The sequence below is a fragment of the Camelus dromedarius genome, chromosome 2 (genome assembly GCF_036321535.1).
Source record: "Camelus dromedarius isolate mCamDro1 chromosome 2, mCamDro1.pat, whole genome shotgun sequence".
In the NCBI taxonomy this organism is placed as follows: domain Eukaryota; kingdom Metazoa; phylum Chordata; class Mammalia; order Artiodactyla; family Camelidae; genus Camelus; species Camelus dromedarius.
In genome coordinates this window covers 74961768-74986851 of record NC_087437.1, presented here as the reverse complement: position 1 = coordinate 74986851, position 25084 = coordinate 74961768, and the positions used below count along the sequence as shown (strand labels likewise).

Genomic DNA, 25084 nt, shown 5'->3' with positions numbered 1-25084 from the left:
ACTGTCTATCTCCTGGCCCTGCACAATTACTTTATGCACAATTACGTTATGTGTTTTTTAATCTGCATTTAGTATCATTATGTGACACTACCTTATGGTTTATTTAAGTATCTGTTATCTGTCTTTCCCTCTGGAAGGTAAATTCTACGTTTAAAAGTCTCTTTTGTTCACTTCTGTATTTCTAATGCCTTCCACAAAGCACTGAACAGTGGAGAATCAGGACAGGAGATGTGCGGCAGTCACAGCAAGGGGATTTTAAACGCGTGGCCGATCCTGCCTTGAATTCCAGGCTCTGTTCCGAGACCTTGGAGGAGAGTCCGTTTCTGAACATCCTCAATTCAACCAAGAAGAAGCTGATGGCCTATAACTAAGGCAACAACCACCTCCTCCAGGAAGCTTCCTAGATGCTTCCCGTGGAGGCTTCAGTCAAACCCAAGAAGTGAGATCTCCCACGGCCTGAAGGTGGAGGAGGGAACCAAATTCAACAGCTGGGAGAATGAGGACAGAGTCACAGACAGTTCAAATGTCACCAATCTTAAAGTTCTTAGTTTTCAGAACTTGAGAATTTTGCAACTTTCGCCATCCTGAACAATAGCCAGGGAACATTTTTTTAATAAAAAGCAACAAAATAAATAAAATTAAAAAGAAACATAAAATATGAAAAGCATTATTTAGAAGAACAACAGTATTGCTCATCAGTAACAAAAAGAAACACACTATTGAAGGGCATTACGTGGGGCGAATAAAGCCAATAGGAAAGCGACGCCTACTGTACGGTCCCATCACATTCCTCAGATGACAGAATTATGGAGATGGAGGACAGATGGGTGGCCGCCCGGGGTGAGGGCTGTTTGTGCGTCGTGGGGTGTGACTATACAGGGATAGCACAGGGGTATCTTTGTGGTAATGGGAGTTTGCATCCTGATTGTGGTGGTGGTGGTTATACAAGCTACACATATGATAAAATGAGACACACATTTGACCAATTTCCTGGTTTTTATACCTTACTGTAATTATATAATTATGTAAAATGTAAGCACTGGGGAACATTAGGTGAAGGGTACCTGGGACCTCTCTATGATTTTGTAATTTGCTGTGTATCTATAATCATGTTTTTTGAAGTTCAAAAGGCAGCACTGTTACCACAGCACGACAGTAAGAATGTTTATATAGCACACTACATTCAAAGTCGTCTCAGCCTCTCTTGTAACCAGTAAACTATGTTCCCTTCAAACACTACCAGCCAGTTTAGCCAGCTTCCTAATTTAAGCTTCTGTCTTTTGTAGGCTAAAAACTCCAGGAGGTTTCTATAAAAGGTATCAATTTTGACAACTTTTAAAGCTTAATGTAAAAGGACTTCTAGTTGTTTTTAACATTTTAATTATGGTGCGTAGAGAGCTGTAATGTGATGAGAGGCTAGTTCTGCTGGTTAAACCTACTCTTGTGGAGGTATTTGTGACAGATCAAAAATGGAATTCTTCCAAACCCCATTATTTCAGAATGGAATTAGGAGTTGAAAGAAAGAATATTCGACTGAGATTTTAATTTTCTGCCTTGAATTCAAAACGTCACAGCTCTAGCAGCTCTGAAGCTCCAGAATCCCACCAAGTTTGCACAAAACAAGGCAGGCCCACAAGATCTGTCTAGAGCTTTTATACCCTACTCAGGAGAATATGTATGTGTGGATGTGAGCGGGCTCTACAGCAGAAACAATCAACTCTGACTCAGTGCACGATGGTTCAGGGGCAGGTGTGTTCAAGGGCGCTTACTGATGCTTCTGTCGAGCTAGATAAGGGAAAACTGTGAATTTCAAGGATTCTATAATCTAGTTGAAGAGAAAATAAAATACAAGAGAATACTCCAGTACAAAGCCAAAAATTTAATTAATGCTAAAATAGAGTCTGAAGGTTCTCTCAGAACACCAAAATTAACATGGAGAGACTGAAGTAGGCGTGATGGAGAAGACAGCACTGAGCAGGCTCTACGAAGGGTGGGCAGGATTTCAAGAGGCCATCTGTGGACTGGAAAAGTGGAGAAGAGTATTCTAGGGGACAGCATAGGAAAAGGCCCAGAGGCAGGCCAGGCTAGTAGGCTGGAGCAACTCCATTTTGGATGGAGCAGATGGCTGGTAAGAGGAAAGTTTAAAAGACGGTGGTTCAGGTTGGGTTGCACAGGACCACCAATGCCGTCAGGAATCACCTGCTACCCTTAGTAGTTGTTAAAACCACTAGTGTGGTCAAAGTGAGGTGACCAAAGAAGTCTGTAATTTCCCAAAGGTCCTCCTACAGTTTGATGTGGCTCTGTTTATTAAAAGTACACATTTTGGTTGGGGGTCAAATCAGTGGTAGAGTGCATGCTTAGCATTCACAAGGTCCTAGGTTCACTGGTACCTCCATTTTAAAAAAAAAAGTACACACTTTAAAGCAAGGTGCATAGAGTTGTCCTCTACATGGATTGCAACGAATGATTTAATAGTTCTCATAACCATCCACTTAAAGCTACCAATCATTAATAAAGTCCTTAAGACCAGGCAATTTCATGTGAGGGAAATCATGACTCCAGTTGTTCTGCATTTTGCTTGCAACATCTCAGTTTCAGCAGGAACTCATGGCCTCCTGTCTGTTTATCTTGCTTTGATTCTCTGAACTTGCCCTGAACATTAAAAGGATTCTACTCATCATCTATGCTAACACCCTGAATAGACACTGAATTATTCAGCCTGGCCTCCAAGACCCCACAACTTGGCTCCATTACTGAGTGTTGACGCTGAAAAAACAACATTTAGAAACAGACGTGAAGGGCATAGACAAGCAAGGACACACTGAGATGTATGACAAACTAATTCTTAGCAAATTTCTAAGCTTTGTAGTGAAGATATTTAACTCAGAGTTCCCTGACCAGTAGTCAAAGATCTGTGGGAAGATTCAGGAGCCTTACTGGTAATTTGTCAAACCGGCTGCTACAGACTTAAGAGTTGGGACAATTCCTGGTGGGACATTAAACAACCTGCCTACCACATGACCTCCCCACATCATATTTTATTGTTGTCATCTCCCCATATACATTGTATCATGTAATGTCAAGGTCTCTGGAAAGCAAACAGTAATTCTTTTATACCAATAGGCTGAGAAGCTGTAGTATACCCATTGCAAGTAATACATGCAAACACTACCCCATGGATGAAGTGTTACCATCTGGATAAGAACGAGATGGAGGAAAGCGGCACAGTGAAAAGAGCTGTGCACTGGGACAAACCTGGGTTCCAGTCCTGAATGTGCTACTTACTTGCATCATGGCATTGGAAGATTATCTCTCTGACTCTCCATTACCTCATTACTGACATGGAAGTAGTGGCATCCACTCCCAAAGTTGTTATGAGAGTTAAATAAGGTAACATATAGAAAAGGCCTTGTTCGGTGCCTATCTCTAGTGGCTCTCAATCAATCATAGTTTTACATTCGTTGATGAAAATAGTATTAGTGCTAGAATAGAGTCAAAAATATGTTGGGAAAAGCTCTTTTATTCTAACTAGGAAATGTTGACAAGTTAGTCTACAAGCTGAATATGTTCAATTACTACTTTCTCCAGAAAACATTATTCAGAAAATAAATTCACTTTCAGTTGAACAATGATTAGAAACTAAGAACAAGAACTACCATATTCCTTCCTTCCCAGTTGCTTATCGCAGGCCAGTAGGCACTCATGCAGAAACATCTGAGGCAAACCTATCAGCAGGGGATTACATTTAGGCACACCCTAAAATACTTTGTGATATAGCCTTTCTAAGAAGAGATCTAGTTTAGGTTCTAATTTTCAAATTTGCCTTGTTATATGCTTTTAAGAACTTACTTCACAATTCTATTTCATTTATAAAACATAAGTATTCAAATATACCCCATTCCCTGCAAAAGAGATGAGGCAGTGCCTTTGGTTATAGTTGTACTTTGCACAACTCCAGGGGGCAACATTCACCTCCCAGACTTTACAGATCTGCATGTTATTATGATAGCCTTCCAGAAGATGGCTGTAAGCAGAAGCACTTGGGAAAAGACGCTAGTATATATGCTAGTGATGGAGCTGGGGCACCTGTTTGAGCAAACCCAGGTAAAGTCTCAGTGTGAGCCTAACATCTCCATATTGATCCTGGTGCCATGAACATTTCTAGACTGTTGTGGCTTCAGTGATGTACCTGGGGACCTCAGTGGCTGTACCGGCTCTAACATCAACCCCCTATGTTAGCTTGGCCAAGTTCACATCTTGGAGTCTCAATTCCCTTGAGTGTGAATTAAGGAAGCTGGAGGCATATGATTTTTTGAGATATTTCTCTAGTAGAACTGCAGTACTCTATGGACTCTTTCCTCCCCCACAGGAAATCTTTAGGAACTACTAGACACACAGTATTGTAAGAAAACTATATACATACATATACAAAAAAAAACTATCCAGAGAGAGAAAGGTGGTAATGAAATACACCAAAAAAAAAAAAAAAAAAAAAAAGCCCAACAAACCTGTGATCTTGGAATGCTATGGGACCACGGATGAATTTCTTAAAATTTCTTTCACTTTCTTTCATTAGCACTAATTACTTTCAGGGCTACTTTTGTAATAGAAAAATCATAAACTTAAAAAACTGTTGATAGAATACAAAAAAACCCAGAGAGATATCAAACTGTCCAAAATAAAGACTTTAATCTACAAGTGATTTCTGGTGTAGTACGCTGTCTTGAGGATTCAGTGAATCTATTTCTTAAAGTCTCAGAATGTCATGTTTCTTGTTCAAAACACAGTCCTACTCCAAGTGTTTCATAAGCTTTATTCTGTGGAAACATTTGCATCTTTAAAATTCAAAAAAGATGTTGCTTTGTGACATCTGATATGCTACACATTAATCTAAGTCTTGATAAGTGAATGCAAATTTGATTTCCTTCCAAACGTAACATTTGGAAATGCATATTATTTCTCCTTTGGAATGTAGGATCGTTTAGAATATAAATGACTACGTTGAAAGGAAGCTTACCTGGTCGAAACACATTTTCAGCTTTTTGTTTGTCTGCTCTGGGCACTGCTCCAGCTGTTTTTATAAATGATAACAGAACAGGATATTAACTTCTAGGGAACGAGCTGTCTACAGCAGAGTTATAACATGCAACTATCTAGTATACAAAAGCTTTGCCTACAACTAGCCAACATTGGTACTGTGGGTCTTTTAAGCCTGGATCTAATTAAATTAATTACCTACAGTACACCTCACCTCATTCCAAAACAAAAGATTAAAGCAGCTTACCTAATACAACATGGTTTATAAAAATTACAGAAGAAAGAGAAAATCAAGGTGAAGGAAAAGTAAATGATAAATAATAAACATTCAAAAAGACACCAAGAAAGCAGTTGGGAGTCTGGATTTCTTGGATGGGAGCATCACAGAAATAAACTGGGGAGTCACTGGCATGTGGGACAGTATTTAAAGTCAGAGACTAGTTGAGATCGCCTAGAAACAACATCTAACAGAGAGAAGAAAGTGGTTCAGGAATGAGCCCACAGACATGCCAACATTCAGAAATCAAATAGAGGAATTGCCAGCAAAAGGAATGGGAGGGAGGGAGGGAAGCAAGAAAATGATAAGCATGTTGTCATGGAAGCTACACAAAGACAGTGCTTCGCAGGGGGTGGGGTGTGGCTCAGGGGTAGAGCGCATGCTTAGCATGCATGAGGTTCTGGGTTTAATCCCCAGCACCTCCATTAAAAAAAAAAAAGTGCCTCAAGAAAGAAAAAGTGGTCAATTGGGCTGAAGGCCTCTTGAGGTCGGATAAGATAAGTGACTGCTGCATTTGTCAGTATCGTGGTCACTGGTGGTCTGACAAGACAGGCTCAGTGAGGCAGTGGAGTCAGAGCCCAGTGGGAGAGAATGAGGTGAGAGTAGTTGGTGAAGAGGCAGAAACAATGATTGTAGGTTATTAAGGACTTCATCCAGACATATGATTAAGTAAGATTAAGGCATATGGTCCCTCTGTCCAATTAATCCCTTGGTGCTCTTTTCATGTGTATCCATCCTTCCCATAAGCTACACTGAGCATGAGATGGAGAAGGAGCCCCAGCCTCCTATGCCCTGCGGGCTGTTCTCCAGCCCCATGAGCAGCTCTGGCAGCCCCAAGCCTGCACACCTCGCTCAGCGTCACCCCAGCCCGCCATGACTTAGTAGCCCGGGGACTGCCCACTGAGAGCCAGTGCCACGCTCACCCTGCACGCCCCAGGCAGCTGCTATCAGAGTCTTCCTTCCAACCGTATGTGGTACTGCCCTCGAGAGGAGATCTGGTAAATACAATTTTCTTCATCTCTCCTTGTGACGTCTTCATGATTCTAACAAGACTCTGGGTACCTAACGTGGCTGACCCAGTCTTCACCTCAGCTCCTCATGAAAGGCGGCTGAGGAAGGGTATGTAAGGGATAGAGACTATTTTTGCTGCAAGGAGAAAAGTCAGGGACTATTTCCTGTTTCTTTTCATCTCTGCAACCAACTCCTCAGTCTGTACAATCTTCCCAGGGTTTATTTAAACCTTGGCCATGCTGGTTTTCTGTGCAGCTTTAATTCCGAGTCATCCACTTAGTATAAACGTCCCCATGGTCATTCACTGAAGCCATGCTAGGTCCTCTCACTGGTAACACTTTACGTTTTTCTTCACTGAAGATTAAATTCAGGCTATTCGGTCAGTCCCTTAAAGTTCAAAAAAAGCCAGCTTACCTCAGAGCTCGCTGTAAGTTCCTCTAGAGATCTGTGGCCAAATTCTGATGGTAGCTGATACTCAGGAAAGAAATACAGAAGAATCTCCCTAGGAATATAAGCACAGCAGAGATGGGGATACAGCAGGAAAAGAGACGCAGCCCTCGCCGGTCAGAACTGACCCTGCCTCCTGGGTTCTGTTAAACATCTTGGCAAAGATGAACATTCATGCCTGCCGAATAGTTTGTTTTTATCTCTGGCATCAGAGTGTTCTTCAAAAGGCACTGACTGGGGAGAGGGAGGCGACTCTGGCTACAAAAGGGCAACAGGAGGAATCCCTGTGGTGATGGAGGTGTTCTGTATCTTGACTGTGTCATATTGTCCTATAGTTTTGCAAGATGGTACCATTGGGAGAACTCGGGTAAAGGGTACAGGGGATCTCTCCGTATTATTTCTTACAACAGCATGTGAATCTACACTTACCTTAAAATAAAAATTTTGTTAAAGCAAGCAAGCAAGCATGTGCTCACAATGCCCATCCATAACCAAGCGGTCCAGGAAAGTCTGCGCCTACCTCAGTGTTCTCATTGGCAGAGGACAGACTAGCATTGCAAAATTTCTGGAAGAAAAGAGGCTGACTACAGGCTTACTTTCTTTTCTCTAAGAAAACCAGAGAACTTAACTCTCAGAGTAATTCTTTCATCAGGACCTCCGGAACTAGTCCTAGAAATCATACATTGTCACTGCTCTTTCCAAACAGCGATGGTCATTGTTCTGACAGGTGCTTGGTTGTGTCAAAAGGCAGTAGCACCCTACCCTGCCAGTGTGGTGGCTTTTCTAGGATTAATCACCTAAATGACACTTATTTCATTCCTGGGAGAATATGACAGCTAGCAATTTACAGCTACCACATCATAAAAGTGTACAGAGCATTTTCATGGTGAAGTGCTCCAAGAACTTCACGTTCCAAGGGAAGCACAGTTTTTCAGCTGTAAAATAACATGGCACAAAAACAATAAAACAGCTATTTCTTATATAATTTACATTCCTAGCATTTTAAGTATATTATTTGTGGCAATATTCATTTGTAATTTTAAGGAGATTCAATCCGAAAAGTTAAACATCTTCAGCACTTCTGCAACATTAAACGTAACACACACACACAAACATACTCCTCAGAATTATTTGCCTGGCTAGTAAGATGAGTGGGGAGGGGGCAGGGTGAAAAGGGGCTTCCAGGTATTTGAGATGAGCAGAAATCAGATGGCACAGAAAGTAACCCTTCAACTGGGAAAGGGGGCCTGTGGTCAAGTTTAAGGCGGGTTTGGTGGGGCAGGAGTGGTGAGAGGTTATTTATACAAACCATCCCTCTCTCTCCCTAAATCCAGCCTCCCTTCCTTCAATACAGGACTGAAACCTCATCTGAGTACTGGTCCCTTTCATGCTGGGTCTACATTCTTTTGGGTTTAGATTTAGAGCTAATCAGCAACCTTCCAAGAAGATATTTCTAGAAAAAAAAATATTCAGAGGGGATATTTGGTGGGGTGTGGGAGAGCATGGAGGAGCAGGATGGGGAGAGACAAAGTCCTGAATCTGTTCTGGATTATTCTCAGTCTGTGAAATCTCTACATCAAAATCTGCACCACCACCACAGTAGTCTGCATAATATCTTACATGTAGGTACTATTATTTCTAAAGATAAATTGACGAAGAGATGAGTAGAGACAGAGATGGAAAGAGAGGAAGGCAGAAAGAGAGAGATTATTTTAAAGTAAAGCACTATGTAAAGGTTTTATTGGAACCACAGTAGCTTTTGTCATGTTGCATTTTCTCAATACACCCAAGCTCATGAATTCCACAGACATTCCCTGAACCACTACGAAAACTCAGCCTTTATCTGGCACCTTACAGAGCCTGGCATCGTGCCCCCATGCCAGGAACCCAGTGCATTCTTATTACGCTGAATACAGCCTAGCAGGGAATGCAGACAAGGAAGCAAACTACTCCAATACAGCGTGAGAGAAGCCAGAATGAGAATGCCGTGCCATGGGCACCAAGAGGAGAAGATGGGGCCCTAATCCATACTTGGGGGGCCCCAAAGGAAGAGTAGGAGTTAGCGAGCTGTGTGGGACAGGGGCCACAGCATGTGATGAAAGCATTCCAGGCCAACTGCTCTATACTTTGGGGAACTGAGTATTTTCTGGTGGGATTAAGCCACCTGGTCAGGTGCTAGAAATGTGCTAAGTGCTGCTGCAGACTTTATATACAAAACTTCATGTAATCATTAAGGAAGCTCTTTGGTTGAGGAGTTATTCCTATTTGGAACCTCTCTGGTTTCCTAGTTATTAAGAACCCTCACCCAACCCCCATGGGTACTCTCTTTCTGTGTCCCTCTCCCTCCAGGACCCTTGCATCTAGCTTTTTAGTCTCTCCTCCACATGACTCTTGCTAAACAGCTCTTCCCTTGGGGATTCTGTCCCACAGGACTGACTAGAGAAAAAGACAAATTATCTAGCTCCTGCGGTTTCCAAGCACAACACACAGACCTTTATCTTTTTCTGAAAAATTAATTCAGGAAAACTATCAAATAATATTTAAAAAAACCCCATAAGATACCCCAAATCATAAATGTAGGGTCTGAATGAAGATGTTTAAAAACCCTTTAAAAATTCCTTCTTTTATAGTCTTGAGTCCCCTCAATGATATTCTTCAATGCTACTTTTTGTTCCCGAGGGTGTATCTTACCACTTCTCTCCACTCTCAAACTTCAGGTTTCCTTTAAGACAGAAAACAGTGATCCTCTAATCCACAAAAGGTCCTTCAAGGAGTTGTGCCAGGAGGTGCCCATTGCAAAACTACAGGAATAAACTGGTGTCTGCTCTCCTGTATCCAAGTGCACGCTGTGCATTCTGGGGGACTCGTGCACCAAATGCTACCATTTCAAAGGGAGTCTTCTTCCATCAGGAACACCTCTTCTTCCCTTAGAGGATTTACTTACAGTCCTACCCCCCAATCTGAAAATAAAATCAGGAATTTGTCTTTTTAAATATTATCTCTCTTCTTGGGAATTCAGAAATAAGTATCCTAAAGATCTTCCAGAGATCCTGTTTGCATCCAGGACTGTAATAGGGTTTGGCTACGATGCCCCAGTTCAGTTGAATTCCTATAGAAACCATACCCATATCTGCAAGTTTGAGTTGGAAATTTTTACAGAGTTCAACTAGCTGAGCCACAACACTAAATCAGCTCTGTCTCTATACCTGACGGCCAAGCTCTGCAAAGCTCTGCCAAGCTCCAGCTAAGGGCCATTTCCTTTTCAGTCCATGGTCATATCCCCTTCTCAACTAAGTAATTTTTCCTTAAGTAAAATCTCTTACTTGCATTAACACAACTCTGCTCTTTCTAGACATGAGCAGAGACACACAGAGGTACCTGGTCATCCTGCTGTTCTTTTTAAAGAGTAACCTAGTTAGTAAGTTTAGTCTTGGTTAAGGAGAAGAGCAAGCCTCCTACTCAAGGTAGATCTAAACTCTCTTCTTCAACCCAGTTATAGGCTAAAATGAAATGTAAATGGCATGGCTCCACTTTCTAAAACCAGGAATCAGGTCCTGGTTTTTGATAGACTTCAACAGCTAGTTTTTTGTTTTTTTTTTTTTAATTTAAATTTTGTGGTCTTTTCTTTTGCTTCAGTAACTGGCAGTGACCTGTAAAAAGTGACTTTCTTTTTAAAACTTATTTTTGGTATTTTTAAAACTTAAGATAATATAAAACATGTTTGTGCTCTTGTAGAGATGAAATAAACGAATCTGCTTTATTATCAAGTATATATATACAATGATAAATTAAAACAATGCATTATAGGTTAGCATTTATGAATAAGGACTATTAGACCAGACTGCCAAGATTCAAATCCCAGCTCTACCACTTAAGAGTTATGTAATGTGGGCAAATTACTTAACCTCTGCATACCTCAATTTTCTCATCTGTAAAATGGGGATAAGAAAAGTATCTATTTATAGAGCTGTTGTAAGGTTTGAGTAAGTTAACACACACAGAGCCCTTAGAACAGCATCTGGCACACAGTAATTACATCATCATCATCATCATCATCATCATCATAATTGTTGAAAGTGACTTGAGATTTGATACTACTTCAATATTTAAGGACCATTTGATAAAATTTAACAGTCTGGATTTCAGTTTAGCTTATTTACCTCTGATTTACTAACACAACTCAGTTGTACCCTATTATTTGAAAATACTTTAATATCCAGCAATACTATTTACTGTCTTTTACACTAATCCCTTTCAATTTAATTAAAAGTATTCTTTCAAAATCTACTAATACACATTAGACACAATGTGGAAAATTCTGTTTTCAAAGAAGTTACTATATTTGGGGATTAAATAAATTAATAATATAAAACAAAAAATAATGCAAGATAGGAAAATGCTAAACTGAGCATAATCAGGTGATAAAAATAGGCAGTGAGAACTACTGTTTTTTTATTAATTAATTTTGCTAACATGGACCCAATAGAAGACGCCTATTTGGCAGTGTTAGAAGGGGTAAGGGCAATGTCATGTCCACAGTGAACCAAGTAGAGGGAACACTCCACACATGCAGAAGGGCCCAACTGCTCTCTTATCTTGTGATAAGCAAGGCAAAGCTGGTGAATAATCGTGAGTGCAAAGAAAACAGGGCCCTCCATACTGTACACAGCCAGACGCAATCTTCATGCCTTGAGGAATTTAAGTCTAGTTAACACAAGGAATAATACGTGGACCAGACAACAGAATAGTGCAGTTCAGGGAAAGGAATATAACAAAGAAGACAAGAAATCTGTTTTCACTGGTGAAATGCGAGAAAACACAGTACATGCTGCTAAAGGCTAAGAGAAAACTGGTAGAGGAGGAGCTCATTTTGTTCCAGTTGACGCCTTGGGCTGTGCACAGTTTTTTTTCCCATTGAATTTTTTTATCAAACAATCACCACAAAAAAATTCAAGCTGGCTCAGACAGGAGCTTATTTATTAATTCATTTGGCTTTCAGAGTGTTCAGCTGATAATACCATGATGATTTCAATTACTAAAGATTCTACACGTTCATTAGGGAGATGGTTTCCGGGAAATTTTCATTTTCTATTGGTGCCTAATTATAGAAGTAGATGCACTTCAAAGTCTCAGCAAACTCAATCAGATTATCTCCTTTTTGATCACGTGCAACTCGTTAAAATTAATACTCATGATACACTTAGACGCAGAACAAAAATTAACCAAGTAAAAACTAAAGAAAATGATGATGTGCGGTAGGACATCCAAACTCTGCTGCAACACAACCAGGCAAGTCTCTCCAGGTCTCACAGTGCAGAGAGAAGCAAAGTGTGTGTGTGTGTGTGTGTCTGTGCATTACAAAATGTGTGTGTGTATACATGTGTACATATGTGTGTGTACATATATATGTACACACACACATATATACACACACACACACACACACATACATACACACTGTGGTAAAGAGCATGAGATTCCAAATCAGGGAGCTTGGGCCTAAACCCAACCTTGTCCTTCATAGCTGTGTAAGTGTCTTTGTGACTTTGAGTGTTATCTAGTTTCTCTAAGCTTTTTTTTTTTTTTTTTTTTTAAGAATAATAACAGCCTTGTAAGCTTGTGGGAGTAAGAAGCTAATGTATACAAAGCACTTGGGTGAATGTCTAAAATACAGTAATGACTCATAAATGATAGCTATTATTATCAAGAAGGCCTGGTTCACTTGAGGCAACATCCTAATCATTGGACATGTGGTCATATCCATACCACATAATTTTTTAAAATTCATTAGTTTGTAATAATACAACAAAACTTTCAGCTGTAATATCTTTAACAGTGGTTTAAGTGCTGCAAGAGAAACTGTATACTGAATATAATTTTATTAAATTGTATACATAGTTCTTAGAAATGACATCTTGCTCTTCAAATATTTCAAAAATTAAAAAACATTAAATATGATATTTTTAAAATGCACACATTTATTCAGACACACACAGGTATGTACATATGTAATTTATTGCATATTACCATGTCTTAGGGGCCAAATGACTTGCCTGAATCAGAACTAGTAAGTAAAAAACCAGGGTTCAAGTTTATGGCTACCCAACTTCAAAGATGAGGATCTTACATATTACTTCTGGACAAATACTGACAGAAGGTAGGAAATGGTTGGAGACCCCATTCTTCAGGGAGTATAGTGTAGGCCATGGCAGTATGAGACTGATGTCCATCCAGGTCACTGGATGAATGGCCTTTTCAACCTCAAATACCTGTACAACCCTGAGGTCTGCCTTGCTTCTGTTACATTCCCAGGCTAGGGCAAGCTTGGCAACCCAGACCCAGTGCAGAGTTGGTGGTCAGAACTCAGTGTTCAGGAACACAGCACCCTGGCTTCATTTCTTGGTAAACAATTCACCTCTGGATCCCTGGTGTCATTAGTGAAAATAAGTCCTGATGCAAAGTCCAAGGTGCATCCACCCACTACAGCAAGAGCTTCCTCCCTTCTCCTGGGGCAGCACGAGGGTTAGGATGTGTTCCTGAAGGACAGTCGGTGGGGCCTTCATGCCCATATAAGCGCAGCCCTACAGCTGGATGCTGCCATAGATGCTTCCATAAAGCTCGGGGCAACTGCAGAACGGAGTTCCTGTCTTCCAGTGGTTTGCAGTCTACTTTCACTCACAGGACCCTAGACCCTAGCCTGGGCCTGGGTAGGGGCTATTGCTCCCTATATATATGCCCAACCTCTACCTTTCTCTTTCCGCCTTCCTGGTCCTGTTCTCTGCCAACTCTCTTCTTTGGGAAGATTTTGTAGTCACTGATGAAAAAGTCAAAGTAATTGTTCTAAGGGAAAATACAGCTAGAGCATGTTGTATTTTCCCTCTGCTGAAAGCCTCCTACTCAGAGTCTGTGAGGCCCAACCAAATCAACTGGCTGTGCTAATTAGTGGCGGTACTGCCCCTGCCCCTCAGCCTCTCATATGACACCTATTTTAGAGCACTCTTTTGTATGCTAACTTCTTTGGCTTGACTGTAAAGCCCCCTCCTATCATTGGTCCCTATTTAGAAAGACTCTGAATCTTGGACTTCACCCCCTCCTTACCTCTATCCTTTGAGAACTGAGATCCAGACATTTAAATCCCTCATTAATTGTGCCCACAAATGTTAAGATTCTACACTGAACCTAAAAGTAAAACTCAGTTTCTCTCAGTAGGATCAGTATCTAAAGCTACAAAAAGAGACTTTTTAGAAGGCCATAATGTCATGAGGGTCTTTGTGAGGCAGGAAAGAAAGAAAGAAAGAAAGGAAGGAAGAAAGGAAGAAAGAAAAGAAAGAAGGAAAGAAAGAAAGAGAGAGGAAGGAATACAGGGAGGGAGGGAAAAGGAGGGAGGGACACAGGCAGGGAGAAAGGCAGGAAGAAATTCAGGAAGAATTTTTTTTGCCCCCTTCATTACAAATGACACTCATTCATTTTTGTTTTAATAGTCCTTTCTGTCCTGTCTTTTACCCTGACAAATTCTGGTTCTTTATTACACTGGATTGAGTCCTAAACATCCACCATTCTACTGGACCATGCAACAATAGGGTAGTTAGCAACAACAGTTCCATTTCAAAGACATGTAACCCACAGTGTATCTACATTAGTGCAGTTAGGAGACAAGTTATAAAGACATTCTATCAAATTTTCTCAATACTATTACCACTCAGTATGGGAAAAGTATCAGGAGTTGTCACTGTTTAGAAAACTCAACAAAGCATGTGGAAATATGTTAGCAAATATCTTTACCTTAAATTAGATGTCAGTTTTCTTACTGTTTCCTTGACAGATGTGCTTTGAGAAGATTCTGTCAGTGAAGAAGCAACTTTACAAACACCACTCACAGAAACTCTGGCTTTATATCCAGATCTTGGATTTAAATCTTCCACTGGCATACTGGGCGAAAACAAACTGAGGTTTACAATTTCTAAGTAGAAATCATATTAGATACTAATAAATTCAGAAACATTAATATGTAACAAATGAAATGTTAACACCCAACAAATGAAAGCAAGGACATAAATGTAATGCTGAAATTGTCATTTATGTAACTATATAAAATCTATTCTCATTTAGAAAAATTACTATTTATTCCTGACAAATTTTGTTGCAAGGTTTTGGGTACCCATGATTAAATAGAATTGGCAGTAACTTATTCCTTTTTTTTAATTGACGTATAGTCGGTTTATAATGTTGTGGTAATTTTTGGTGTACAGCAAAATTATAGTGTTTCAGTTATACATATACATATATATATTCCTTTTTATATTCTTTTTCATTATAGGCCATTACAAGGTATTAAATATAGTTCCCTCTGCACTACAGTAGGATCTTGTTGTTTATCTAATTTATTCTTAACAATAGTAGTCATATGCCATTTGTCTCTTACTTGCTGAAAAAGGCTTTAAAACTAAAGTTCAATTTTAGCCTGGGGGAAGGTAGGTAGAGAAATAAAGTCAGCTGAAAGAAATATTTAGTCACGATACAGTGGAAGAAGGGTGTTCCAAGTGAAGTGGAATGATCCAGGGTAGATACGAGGTAGGACTGTCTGGGGAGGCAGGAGAAGGCCAGAGCTGCCGGGTGAGGGCAGAGGAAGAAGATAGAGAGAGATGAGGTGAGAGGCACTAGCCACGGGGCAGGGACTGGCGCTGATTCTAAGCAGAGCACATGCCACCACTGGAGGATTATTTACATGGGAGTGAGGTGGTCTGTGTTTTAAAAGGATAGCTGGCTGCAGCATGGACAATAGCTCACAATGAGGATGCATAAGGTAGTACGCAGTGTGTTAATGAGACCCAAAGCTTTCAGTATTGTGGGAATAAAAAAAAAGCTCAAGAAGGCTGAGGGACACGCGGTATGGGAGACAAAGCTGGGTAGGCCGTCAGGGGTCAGATCACGCAGGATCTTGTTTGCCAAGTAAAAAGATTTTTGTAGTCCTTTCGTGGTAATGTCCACGAATTAAGACTACAGCTCTAGAGTCTCCTATGTTTGCACTGTAATGGGCCCTTTAAAAACTGGGTAATAGTTTATACCAAATGGAATGTGCTTCTACTGTCAACAGTTCTTTGGCATAAATTATACTAACTTCAGTTGATGTTTTATTTAAGATTAAGAACATTATAACTAATGCTTAATTGTCTGTTAAAGAACACTCATGCAATGTCTAAAGCCTATTAATTATAACCTCCTTTATACTCAAATTTTATTAAAGAAGTCCTTTAAATTTTTTTAACCATTTTGGGGATGCTAGAAATTCATGCTGGTGTTGGGAGTGGGGGGTAAAATGCACTATACCAGAGCACAGCAGTTCCATTCTGAACCTTTGCTTCTTCTGCCAAATAATAATAGTGCCTACCTCACAGAGCTGTGCTGAGGATTAAACAAGATATACAGAGAATTTAGCTCAATGTCTATTAGTTCTATTAGTAAGTGTTCTGTAGATAGCACCTAATTATTATTGCTATTGTAATCATCTTTATCATTACTACCACTACTGATAAATTTGATCAGATTCTTCCATTAAGATTGTTTTAACTGGATAAAAGTCCTAACATTCATATTGTAGTTATGATTCAAAGATTATTTAAAAAACACAGTTTATAAAAACTAAAAGTAATACATGAAATAATATCCAAATTTTAATAAATAACTCTAGGTTAAAGTATTGTTCATAAAATGACCTAGCAACAGCATTGGGAAAAAATTACATTGTTTATTCAATCAACAAATACTAAAGAAGGCCACCTCTGAGGCAGGTGCTCGTCTGGGTGCAAAGGACACAGAGGTGAGAAAGACAACCACCACTCTTGTGGAGCGAGTTAGCTTCTAGTGAAAATATAGAAAATAAGAAAACTAGAATGTAAAGCATTAAAATAAACAAATGTTTCAATAAGATACTTTAGAACAGTCATAAGGGATCTGGAAAAAAAATACAATGGGAGGATACAATTTGCTAGTGTGCCCCGTCAGAAGCGGGGCAGGCTATTTTAGCTGGAGTGTTCAGGGAAGACTTGTCAGAGGCTGCGAGTCAGGGAGAAGAGAAGATACATTCCCTGTCCTTCATGAAGCTGACATGCAGTGGGAAGACAGACACTCAGACGACAATTCCACCTGACTGTGAGGAGCAGCTCACGGTGTGTGTCAGAACATGGCTGGTACTTAACAAATAATCACTGAAGCTGGAGGAAATGTGATGGGATTTGATCCCTGCAACAGCGGCTCTGTGAACACCTGAGTCTGCCCAGGAGAACTGAGGGCCCCAAAGGAGAGAACACTTGAACTGGAACATGAATGAAGGGTAGCAGACTGGTGCACAAGTTTCAGAGGGCATCTGAGCCCGGGAAGTAGTGTGATAAAACAGAACTCTAAATAATTTAGAAACTCTGGGAAGCAAAATCAGGGCTGACCAGGGAGGTGGGCCGAAGGAGACTTGTGCAATGGAAAGGAGTTTGCGCCTTTTCTTAAAAGTGATGCGGCTGTGAAAGGCTTCTGAGTAGAAGAGGGAAGTGATGGGATTCGAGGGTAAGAGTGACCACTCAGTCTGCAAGTGCAGGAAAATAAAAGCTCCTCTCTCTCTCTTTTTTTTTTTTTTTCTTTTTTCTTTTTCTTTTTTCTTGTACTTAATTCAACATGCTCCTCTACAAAAAGAGCACAGAATTTGGATTCCGTGACACCAGGTCTGAGTGCCGGGAAAAAGGCTTAGACAGATTTAGAGCAGGAGTGAGCGTAAGAATTTGCTTCCTGGAAAACATTTTTTTTCTTCTATTGGATATCCTAAATATTCAGCTGATTTTATATAAAAGTGACAAAAGTCTCCTGTCAAGAAAATTCTAGCATGCAAGGATTATTACAATTACATACATGCACGACAATAAGATCACAAGCCACACACACACAAAAACGCATTCATGATTTCAGTCATACCTTAGATATATGTGACATTTTCAGTTCTTTGACTATATTACAGCAATTTGAATTAGTTGCTTGCCTGTTCCATTTCATTATTCCCAAATCGTCACAAAAGAAAATGAAAAGGTTTGGGAAAAGGATAAGAAACCTAGTGTGCTCTATTCTTTCCTTTGTAAAATTTGGTTCCACTCTTAATTGCCTGGCTTGTTGCTATTATTTTCTTTCTTCCTGCATTTAAACACTGATAATTGCTTTTCAACAGTGTAACTGCACTCACTTGGACTGTGCGTAATTGCAGTACACTTACCTTTCCCGGTTAGGTGATGAAGAGCTTCTCTTTATTTCTGAAGTTTCACTGCACAGCTCTTGTTTTTCTTCAAAAGAACATAGACAAAATGAAGACAATCACATTGTAGTGATCACACAATAAAGTGATCTGAAAGACGTGTAAGCAGTTCATTAAATACCTGCATATAATTTGTTTTTGTATTCAAACACCTTTTTGTAAAACTGCACCAATATGTTCTTAAGGTAATTTATAATAACTTCTTAATAAAGTGTATACAGTACATAGAAGAATCCAAGAGCCTCTGTAGCTTATTTTTTTTTTTTTTGTAATTTCTTTTTATCTGCTTTTGGTATGCATGGCATGGCTAACTGGAACTGTTCAGTTTCCCTTCTTTCACTAGCCTCTGTGCAGACAACCACTGGTCTCCTCCAAGTACCTCACTGCATTCCATTCTGGGATCAGGTTCAAAGACATCCTGACAGATTCCAGTCAGGAATGCGCCTCTAGTAGAGAGCAGAACTTTAAAGCAGGAGGAGACCTACAGTCATCTAGTTAGGCTGTCGGTCTCTACTCAGGGAACCTCAGAATCAGAATTTCAGAGAGGCTAGTCATTGCCACAGAATGGCAGAAATGCTTTGATCCCCTTGGCTTGGTTTTAAGAGTGTCTTGAGGATAGTCTAAGTAAGTTAACGCATCCTTCTTCCATCTCTAGAATTCTCTGTGATAACTGTGATCTTATTCTACCAAGTAAACCCTTGACAATAAGTTTTGGGCTATTGAAGACCAAGTAGAACAGGAGAGCAACAAGGTAAGTTTTAGATGGTGAGTAAATGGCTGAGGACCTGTCTGAATCCTTTAAGGAAACATAAAAGAGAACAGACATAGAGGTTTTCCAAGCACACTTCAGTCACCCTTGGTTTTACTCATGATTTGCAGGCAAAGTGAAATTTCTTAATCTAATAGCCAACTAATCCATAATTACAGTCATTTGAAAATATTTCACAATTGGTTCCTTCCAAATCCAGGATGAGTACTTGAAATGAAATATTCATTTTAGGATCAAAATTGTATTAACAATTTTTCCATTATAATTTGGAAATCCAACAGGCACATACTTGAAGGCATGTTAGCAGTTTTCAACTTCTGTAAAAGATTGGCTTTAAAATTAAGAGACCCTTACAAAAGAAATCTTGATTGTGGAATGGCAAATTATCCTAATTATGATGAAAAAGAAAAAGTGTGATTTCTTAGGGGCCTCACTAATGGGTTCAAATATAAAGATGTGAATGAATGACTGATGAGGTCACCTAAGCAACAAAGTGTGAAGGAAGGGAGAGCTTAGTGAACATGAAATGATGGCATGGATCAACACAACAAGGACGAGCATGATGGAGACAAAATGAGCTGAGACCTGCTAAGGAAACTAAGAAAGGCTTTAAAACTTATTTCAGAATAAGAAGATGACGATAAAAATAACAGACTTGCTGCTTAGGCCCAAAGGTATAATATTACAATAAAAGAGACAATGGTATAATAATAATACAACACATAATAAAATAATTCTAGTAATAATAATGAGTGGACACTCAGAAAATAAAATTTTCTGAGTCTAGTTTGTTTCCAGCTTCTCCATCCAGGGGAACTGTCTTTGGACTGAATATAATCAGACGGCAACTTTCTGTTTAAAAAAAAGCTCAAGTCACTCACCTGAGACCACTTATGTCCCATGGTCATAAAGGAACTAATAAATATGTTTGTTGAACTACTCTTAGTGATCTCAGAGGAATCATGCAAATAGGAAAAGGACTAAATAATTGAAAATAGAGGAATGTCATTATAATTTTCAAAATAGGCTCCAAAATTATAGACCTGATATCAATCCTCAGCAAATTTCTAAATAGAAGTCAATGAAGAGGGGGACCTAAGTCCAATGTTGGGAATTTCAGGCAGTGAGGCAGTGCTGGGGGTAATATTCTCAGGCAGGAAGTGCCCCTCTGTCCTTCAAGACATGTGACATTGAAAGCTCACTCTCTACCCATCTCCCCTCCCACTTCTGGGACAACAAATTTAATTTTTAAAATCCAAACTGCTAGCAAATGTCTGATTTATACCCTGCATAAGATATGTCTCACAAGTCATACTGAAAACAACTCAAACATCACAACTAATATATGTAAACTAAATTCTTTGTTTTACCTTTTTTCATAAAAGAAACTTCCTTTTTTTCTTCTTTCAATAAAACATCAGTGTCATTTTCATCTAAAATCTGAAAGACAAGCTCTTTATTTAAAACTGTAAATAACAAAGGACATATTATAAGGTGCAAAACTGACCTTGAACATCAATGCCCCTGTAAGAGAGAGACCATAAAGTTGCCAGAAGTACAGTTTGCACATGTTTTGAAGGGAGACAAGTTTACGTGTTGTTGAAAATTATACTGGCATGCATCTCAAGGAAAGTTGCATTATAATTGTCACATTTACTTCTATCATTTCTTTAATGGGATTTTTACACTTCTACCAATAGTTGTGTGTTTGTATTTTAAAATATCTGTGTCTGACATGGCTATAACAACGACTCCAACGCATGAGCCAAGTATTGGATCACCAGGAGCAACCAAGGAGCATCTGCTGTTTTGAGAAGGGCTATCACACCCCTAGTTGCTGCAGAGCAGATAAGAGTACAAGGTCAACACTAGTGCAGTGAGGACTTTGGGGAGGTTGGGGCCTGAGGTCCCCCATCATAATAGGAAAGAACATGGGGATGGGGCCGGGGCTAGGAGTGAACCTGGAATGTTAAAGGGTGGGACACCTTGTCTTTTGACAGAATCTCAGGAAGTCTGCCTTAAAAGGGGTTGCAAAGCCTTAATGTATTTATTGAATGCAGGAGCCAGGAGGGTTGGTGGCACCTGAGAGTGAGGGGATGTGTGTGATGTGGGGGGACGGGGGCTTAGTGGGGCTGGGAGAGGTAGGGCTGGAGCACGGCAATCAGAAGCTAGGTCTACCATCACTGACTGTGGGAATTCTGTAAGCCCATTTTACAAAGCTCACACGAAACAAACTCACATTTAGGGAATGTACTTCTTTGGACCAGAGAGTTAGTTCGTTTATGCCCTTCAGGAAAGTAGACCCAGAAGCCCTCCATATGTATTTTTAAGTCTGTGAGAAGGTGTGGGAAAGGCAGTAAAAAAAAGACTGGAGAAGAATGGAGAAGGCAGGGGTAAGGCCAAAGCTCTGTCTGCATCTCAATCTGAAGACTCCTGAACACGCGCTGGGACACACCAGGCTCCTCAGCTATCACCTGGTGTAAGGTGTGGAGCTGTCAGTTTCCTGGAACTTACCAATTGTGCATGTAGCCTTCGCCTTTCATGCCCCCTCTAAACTGCTAAACAAAGCAGTGGGATGGAGAGGCTATCAACCCTCCTTTTCTCCCCACCCCGGAAACAAAAGCATATGCTATATATACATGGCATTCTGGAAGCTGCTCCGTCAGGAAGCAGGGTAAATGGGCACACACGTAACCTAGCAACGAAAGAACTGTGAGGCTGTCCACCATCACTGTTTACAAGGGAAAAAGCCTTATAGCTAAGGGGAAACAAAACTGATTCTAAGCTACTCTGGTCCATTTCAAAATATTTTTATTCTTATACTGTAAATAAATTCATGCTCCAAGAAGTAGATTAACTGCACATTTTTTAAAAGTTCATTCCACAAAATGACCTTTAAATGGATATCTTATTTATTTCTGATGTAACATAAAATTTAAAGTTCTCTTCTGATGTGCTGACATACAAGGAAAATCTATATGTTTTATCTCCCTTTTGAGCTGAATATTTTTTGACCAGTTTATAAGCAGAATAGACTATTCCCCAAAAATGTTAACAGCAACCACAAGATAAGCTTATGAAAGGAACTATTTAACACCTTTCATAATAACCACTTTGTTATAACCTATGATGATCCTGTTCAGGAAGTATTCATTTCCTCTGGTAACTCTTCTTTAGGATACAAATCAGACAAGACAGAAGAATCCAAGGTTAGCAAAAATGACAGCACTCCCAGCAGGGAACTGTTGTCCACGGTACTATTAACACAGCCTCCTGAAATTATTTTTGCATTTTATGGTTTAGTTCTCTGCTTTGAGTTCTGCCTTGTGGGGGCTGTTTCCATGAGATGTAGGTATGTCCCCTCCCCCCCAAAATGTTACTTATACAAAGCTGTATCATTTCTATTGCAGGAGAGATTTCCTTCTTTTCTTTTCCTTTCCTGTATTTTCTTTATTGTTTGGCATAGGGATGTTAAAAATATTCTGGACAAACAATTCACAGCCTACAGTATTTCCTTTTAAATAACACTGTGGCAATATCCAAGTTCCATAGGATGCTGCCTTTGTTTTTTGTTTCTTTACAATGTACTTGTAGCTCTAAAGGTCTGATTTTTTTTTCAATCTGAGACAAGAAAACATGCAGTTGTCTTTTCAGTGACACTATTTGTATATTTTGATACTTGCAAAGCTCCTCCACACACATCATTTCACTATAGAAATGTTCTCCAATCATTTAGGCTTAACTGTGTCTCATGCTCTGCAGTTTGGGGACATGTGTTTCCTAAGATTTTACCTCTGTCATGAAAGAGATAACACCTCCCACACAGCAAATGAGATTACAGTTAAGTCTTAACACGGGGTTTTAGATACCTTAATTAAAATTACGTTAACAATGAGTAGAGTGGAATTTGCCAGTTCTCCAAGGTATGCAATGGATCAGCCTAATACCACATGCTCAATTTTGTGAAGTATCTATTTAAGAGGATAAATAAATCATAAATGGATGAGAGGGAGGGAAGAGCAGACCACGGGCAGCTGTACAGCACTTCTAATTCGACTGTCGTTAAAGAAGCTTAAGAGCTGGTTGCTATCACTCCATCTGGTTTCTTCCCTTCTATTTTTTTGCCCCTCCACACCCACCCCAAACATTTTATCAAGGACCCATAAAGGCTACCAGACCAGTAACTGCCTTCCTGCCAAGTTCATAGACCCTTCCTGTTTTCACTCTTCTGTAATTAACATTATGTTCTAGACGCCTCCTTTTTGTTCATCAATTTATTCAATAAAATTGAGTTCCCAGCACGGGGCAGACACTGTGATGGTGAAGACTACAAAGTCCTGCCTTTATGGAGCTTATTTTCTAGTGGGGGAGAAAGGAATGAAATAAATTAAAAGATGGATACGTAATCGTGTAAGTTCTGTGAAGAAAACTAGCCCAGGGAAGAGGAGGATGACCTGGGCTCCTGTGTAATCTGAGCCCAGCTGCCTCTCTGGGCTCATTGTTCTCTTCCACACCCTCCTTTCTCCAGGCCTTTGACTTGTTGATTTGTTTGTTGCCTCAACTTTTTCCTAGTCTTTCCTCAGACAATGCCCCCACCCCAAACCTAGCTTGCCCCCTCTACACACCACTGCACTCGCTCTCACCACAGCCAACACTGACACTCCCTGTCCCCTTCCCCGCTGTTTCTCTCCTTAGCGCTCACCAGTCTACCATGCAACATACTGTGCTTACTCATCTTGTCTATTGTCTGGTTCCCCCACTAGAATGGAAGCACCGTGAAGACAGGGAGTAGTGCCTATTATTTCCCTGCTGTATCCCCAGTGTTGAGAATATTAACTGATATTCCTTACATGCACAGAATAAAAGGCAGTGAAAAAGCAAGTCAAGAAAATACATGTGTGTTGCTGGGGGTGGGGAGCAGTGGAGTCCGGGAATTATAAACAGCAAAAGGAAAGGCTATCAGGCAAAAATAAGCTCAGGGTTTTGGAGGCCAAGGAACATCAGGGTGACTGCAGTGGAAGGAGAGAAGGAATGTATAGTAGGCAGTGAGGACAGAAAGGAGGCCAGGACAGGTCATGGAGGGCCTTGGAGGGCACTAAATTTTGTTCTAAGGGTAAGCAGAAGCCACCGGAGGGTTCTGAGAAGAATGGTTAATCTGACTTACATATTTTGGATGGGATAAGCAGATTTTTAACTGTGGAGGCCAAAAGCAGCAATGCAATCATTTATAGGGCTATTGCTGTAGTCCTGATGAGAGATGGTGGTAAACTGGCCAGACAGGCAGCTGTGGAGGTGGTAGAACAGAGCATAATACATCTGAAGGTTGATTCAGCAAGACTGGCTGATGCATTGAGGGCAGGGTGTGAAAAAAGGAGAGAAATTCAGGTTTCAGCCTGAGTAACTGAGCAATGGTACCATTTATTGAGATGGGGAAGCATAAAGTCCCTTGGAATTCCTTCCTTTCTTGGTTTTGATAACCCTCTGTGTCCCAACTCTTTCTGGGTAGTTATTATTTTTCTGTCTACTCTCAATCCCTCAAAGAAAATTTCAGGGGATTAAATGATCACCTTTACAGAAACAATGGCTTTATTGGCATCATCAACCTTAACTTCTCATCTTTGCTCCAGCTATTTCCAACTGACTTCAGGACACTTACACTTGAATAGCCGGCTGGAACTTCAGATTCTCAGCCTCATCTTGGTCCACTTAGATTCCTCTGGTTAATTCCTCCTATGTAAAATAACTTTTTCGTTCCAGGTTGCCATTTCAAAACCATTGTCATTCTTTAATCTTCCATGCCCCTTCCCAAGTTGTGTTGTTTTCCCTTCAAAATGTTTCACTTTTCCTTGTCTTCTTATACCACAATCTCCAGGCAGCAGCATCCTGCTTGCTTTTTTGGTCTTTAGTTTCTTGCCTTTCCAGTACTGCTCCATTATCACATTTTCGTAACACAAGGAATGACTCTCCATGATGAAATGTTCCTTCTCAAAACTAGCCTACAGGTCCTGACTACTTACTCTCTCATGTACAAACCCTTCCTAAGCTCTTCTCAAGGTGATTCTAAGATATCAGGAAATATTTTCAGTATCTTAACAACATCCTCTGTAATAGCCAAAAGGTTCTCTTCAGATTCCCCTGTAAGCACAAGATAGACTTCTGCCTCCACACCTCTGCCCACACAGTTCTCTCTACCTGGAATACATCCTCTCCTTTTCTTATGTCTTTCCCACTTTTTAAGGCAAGTATAAGTCCTACT

At 40.1% G+C, this 25084-nt stretch overlaps 1 protein-coding gene across 1 annotated transcript in view; it reads right to left on the bottom strand.

Moving 5' to 3' along the window:
* Positions 1–25084, bottom strand: part of MORC1 (MORC family CW-type zinc finger 1) — a 144174-nt gene that overhangs the window by 5142 nt on the left and 113948 nt on the right. Inside the window, 5 exon segments of the mRNA XM_064495638.1 lie at positions 5018–5071; positions 6740–6827; positions 14555–14716; positions 18021–18087; positions 20199–20268. Coding sequence (XP_064351708.1) covers positions 5018–5071; positions 6740–6827; positions 14555–14716; positions 18021–18087; positions 20199–20268 — 441 coding nt within the window.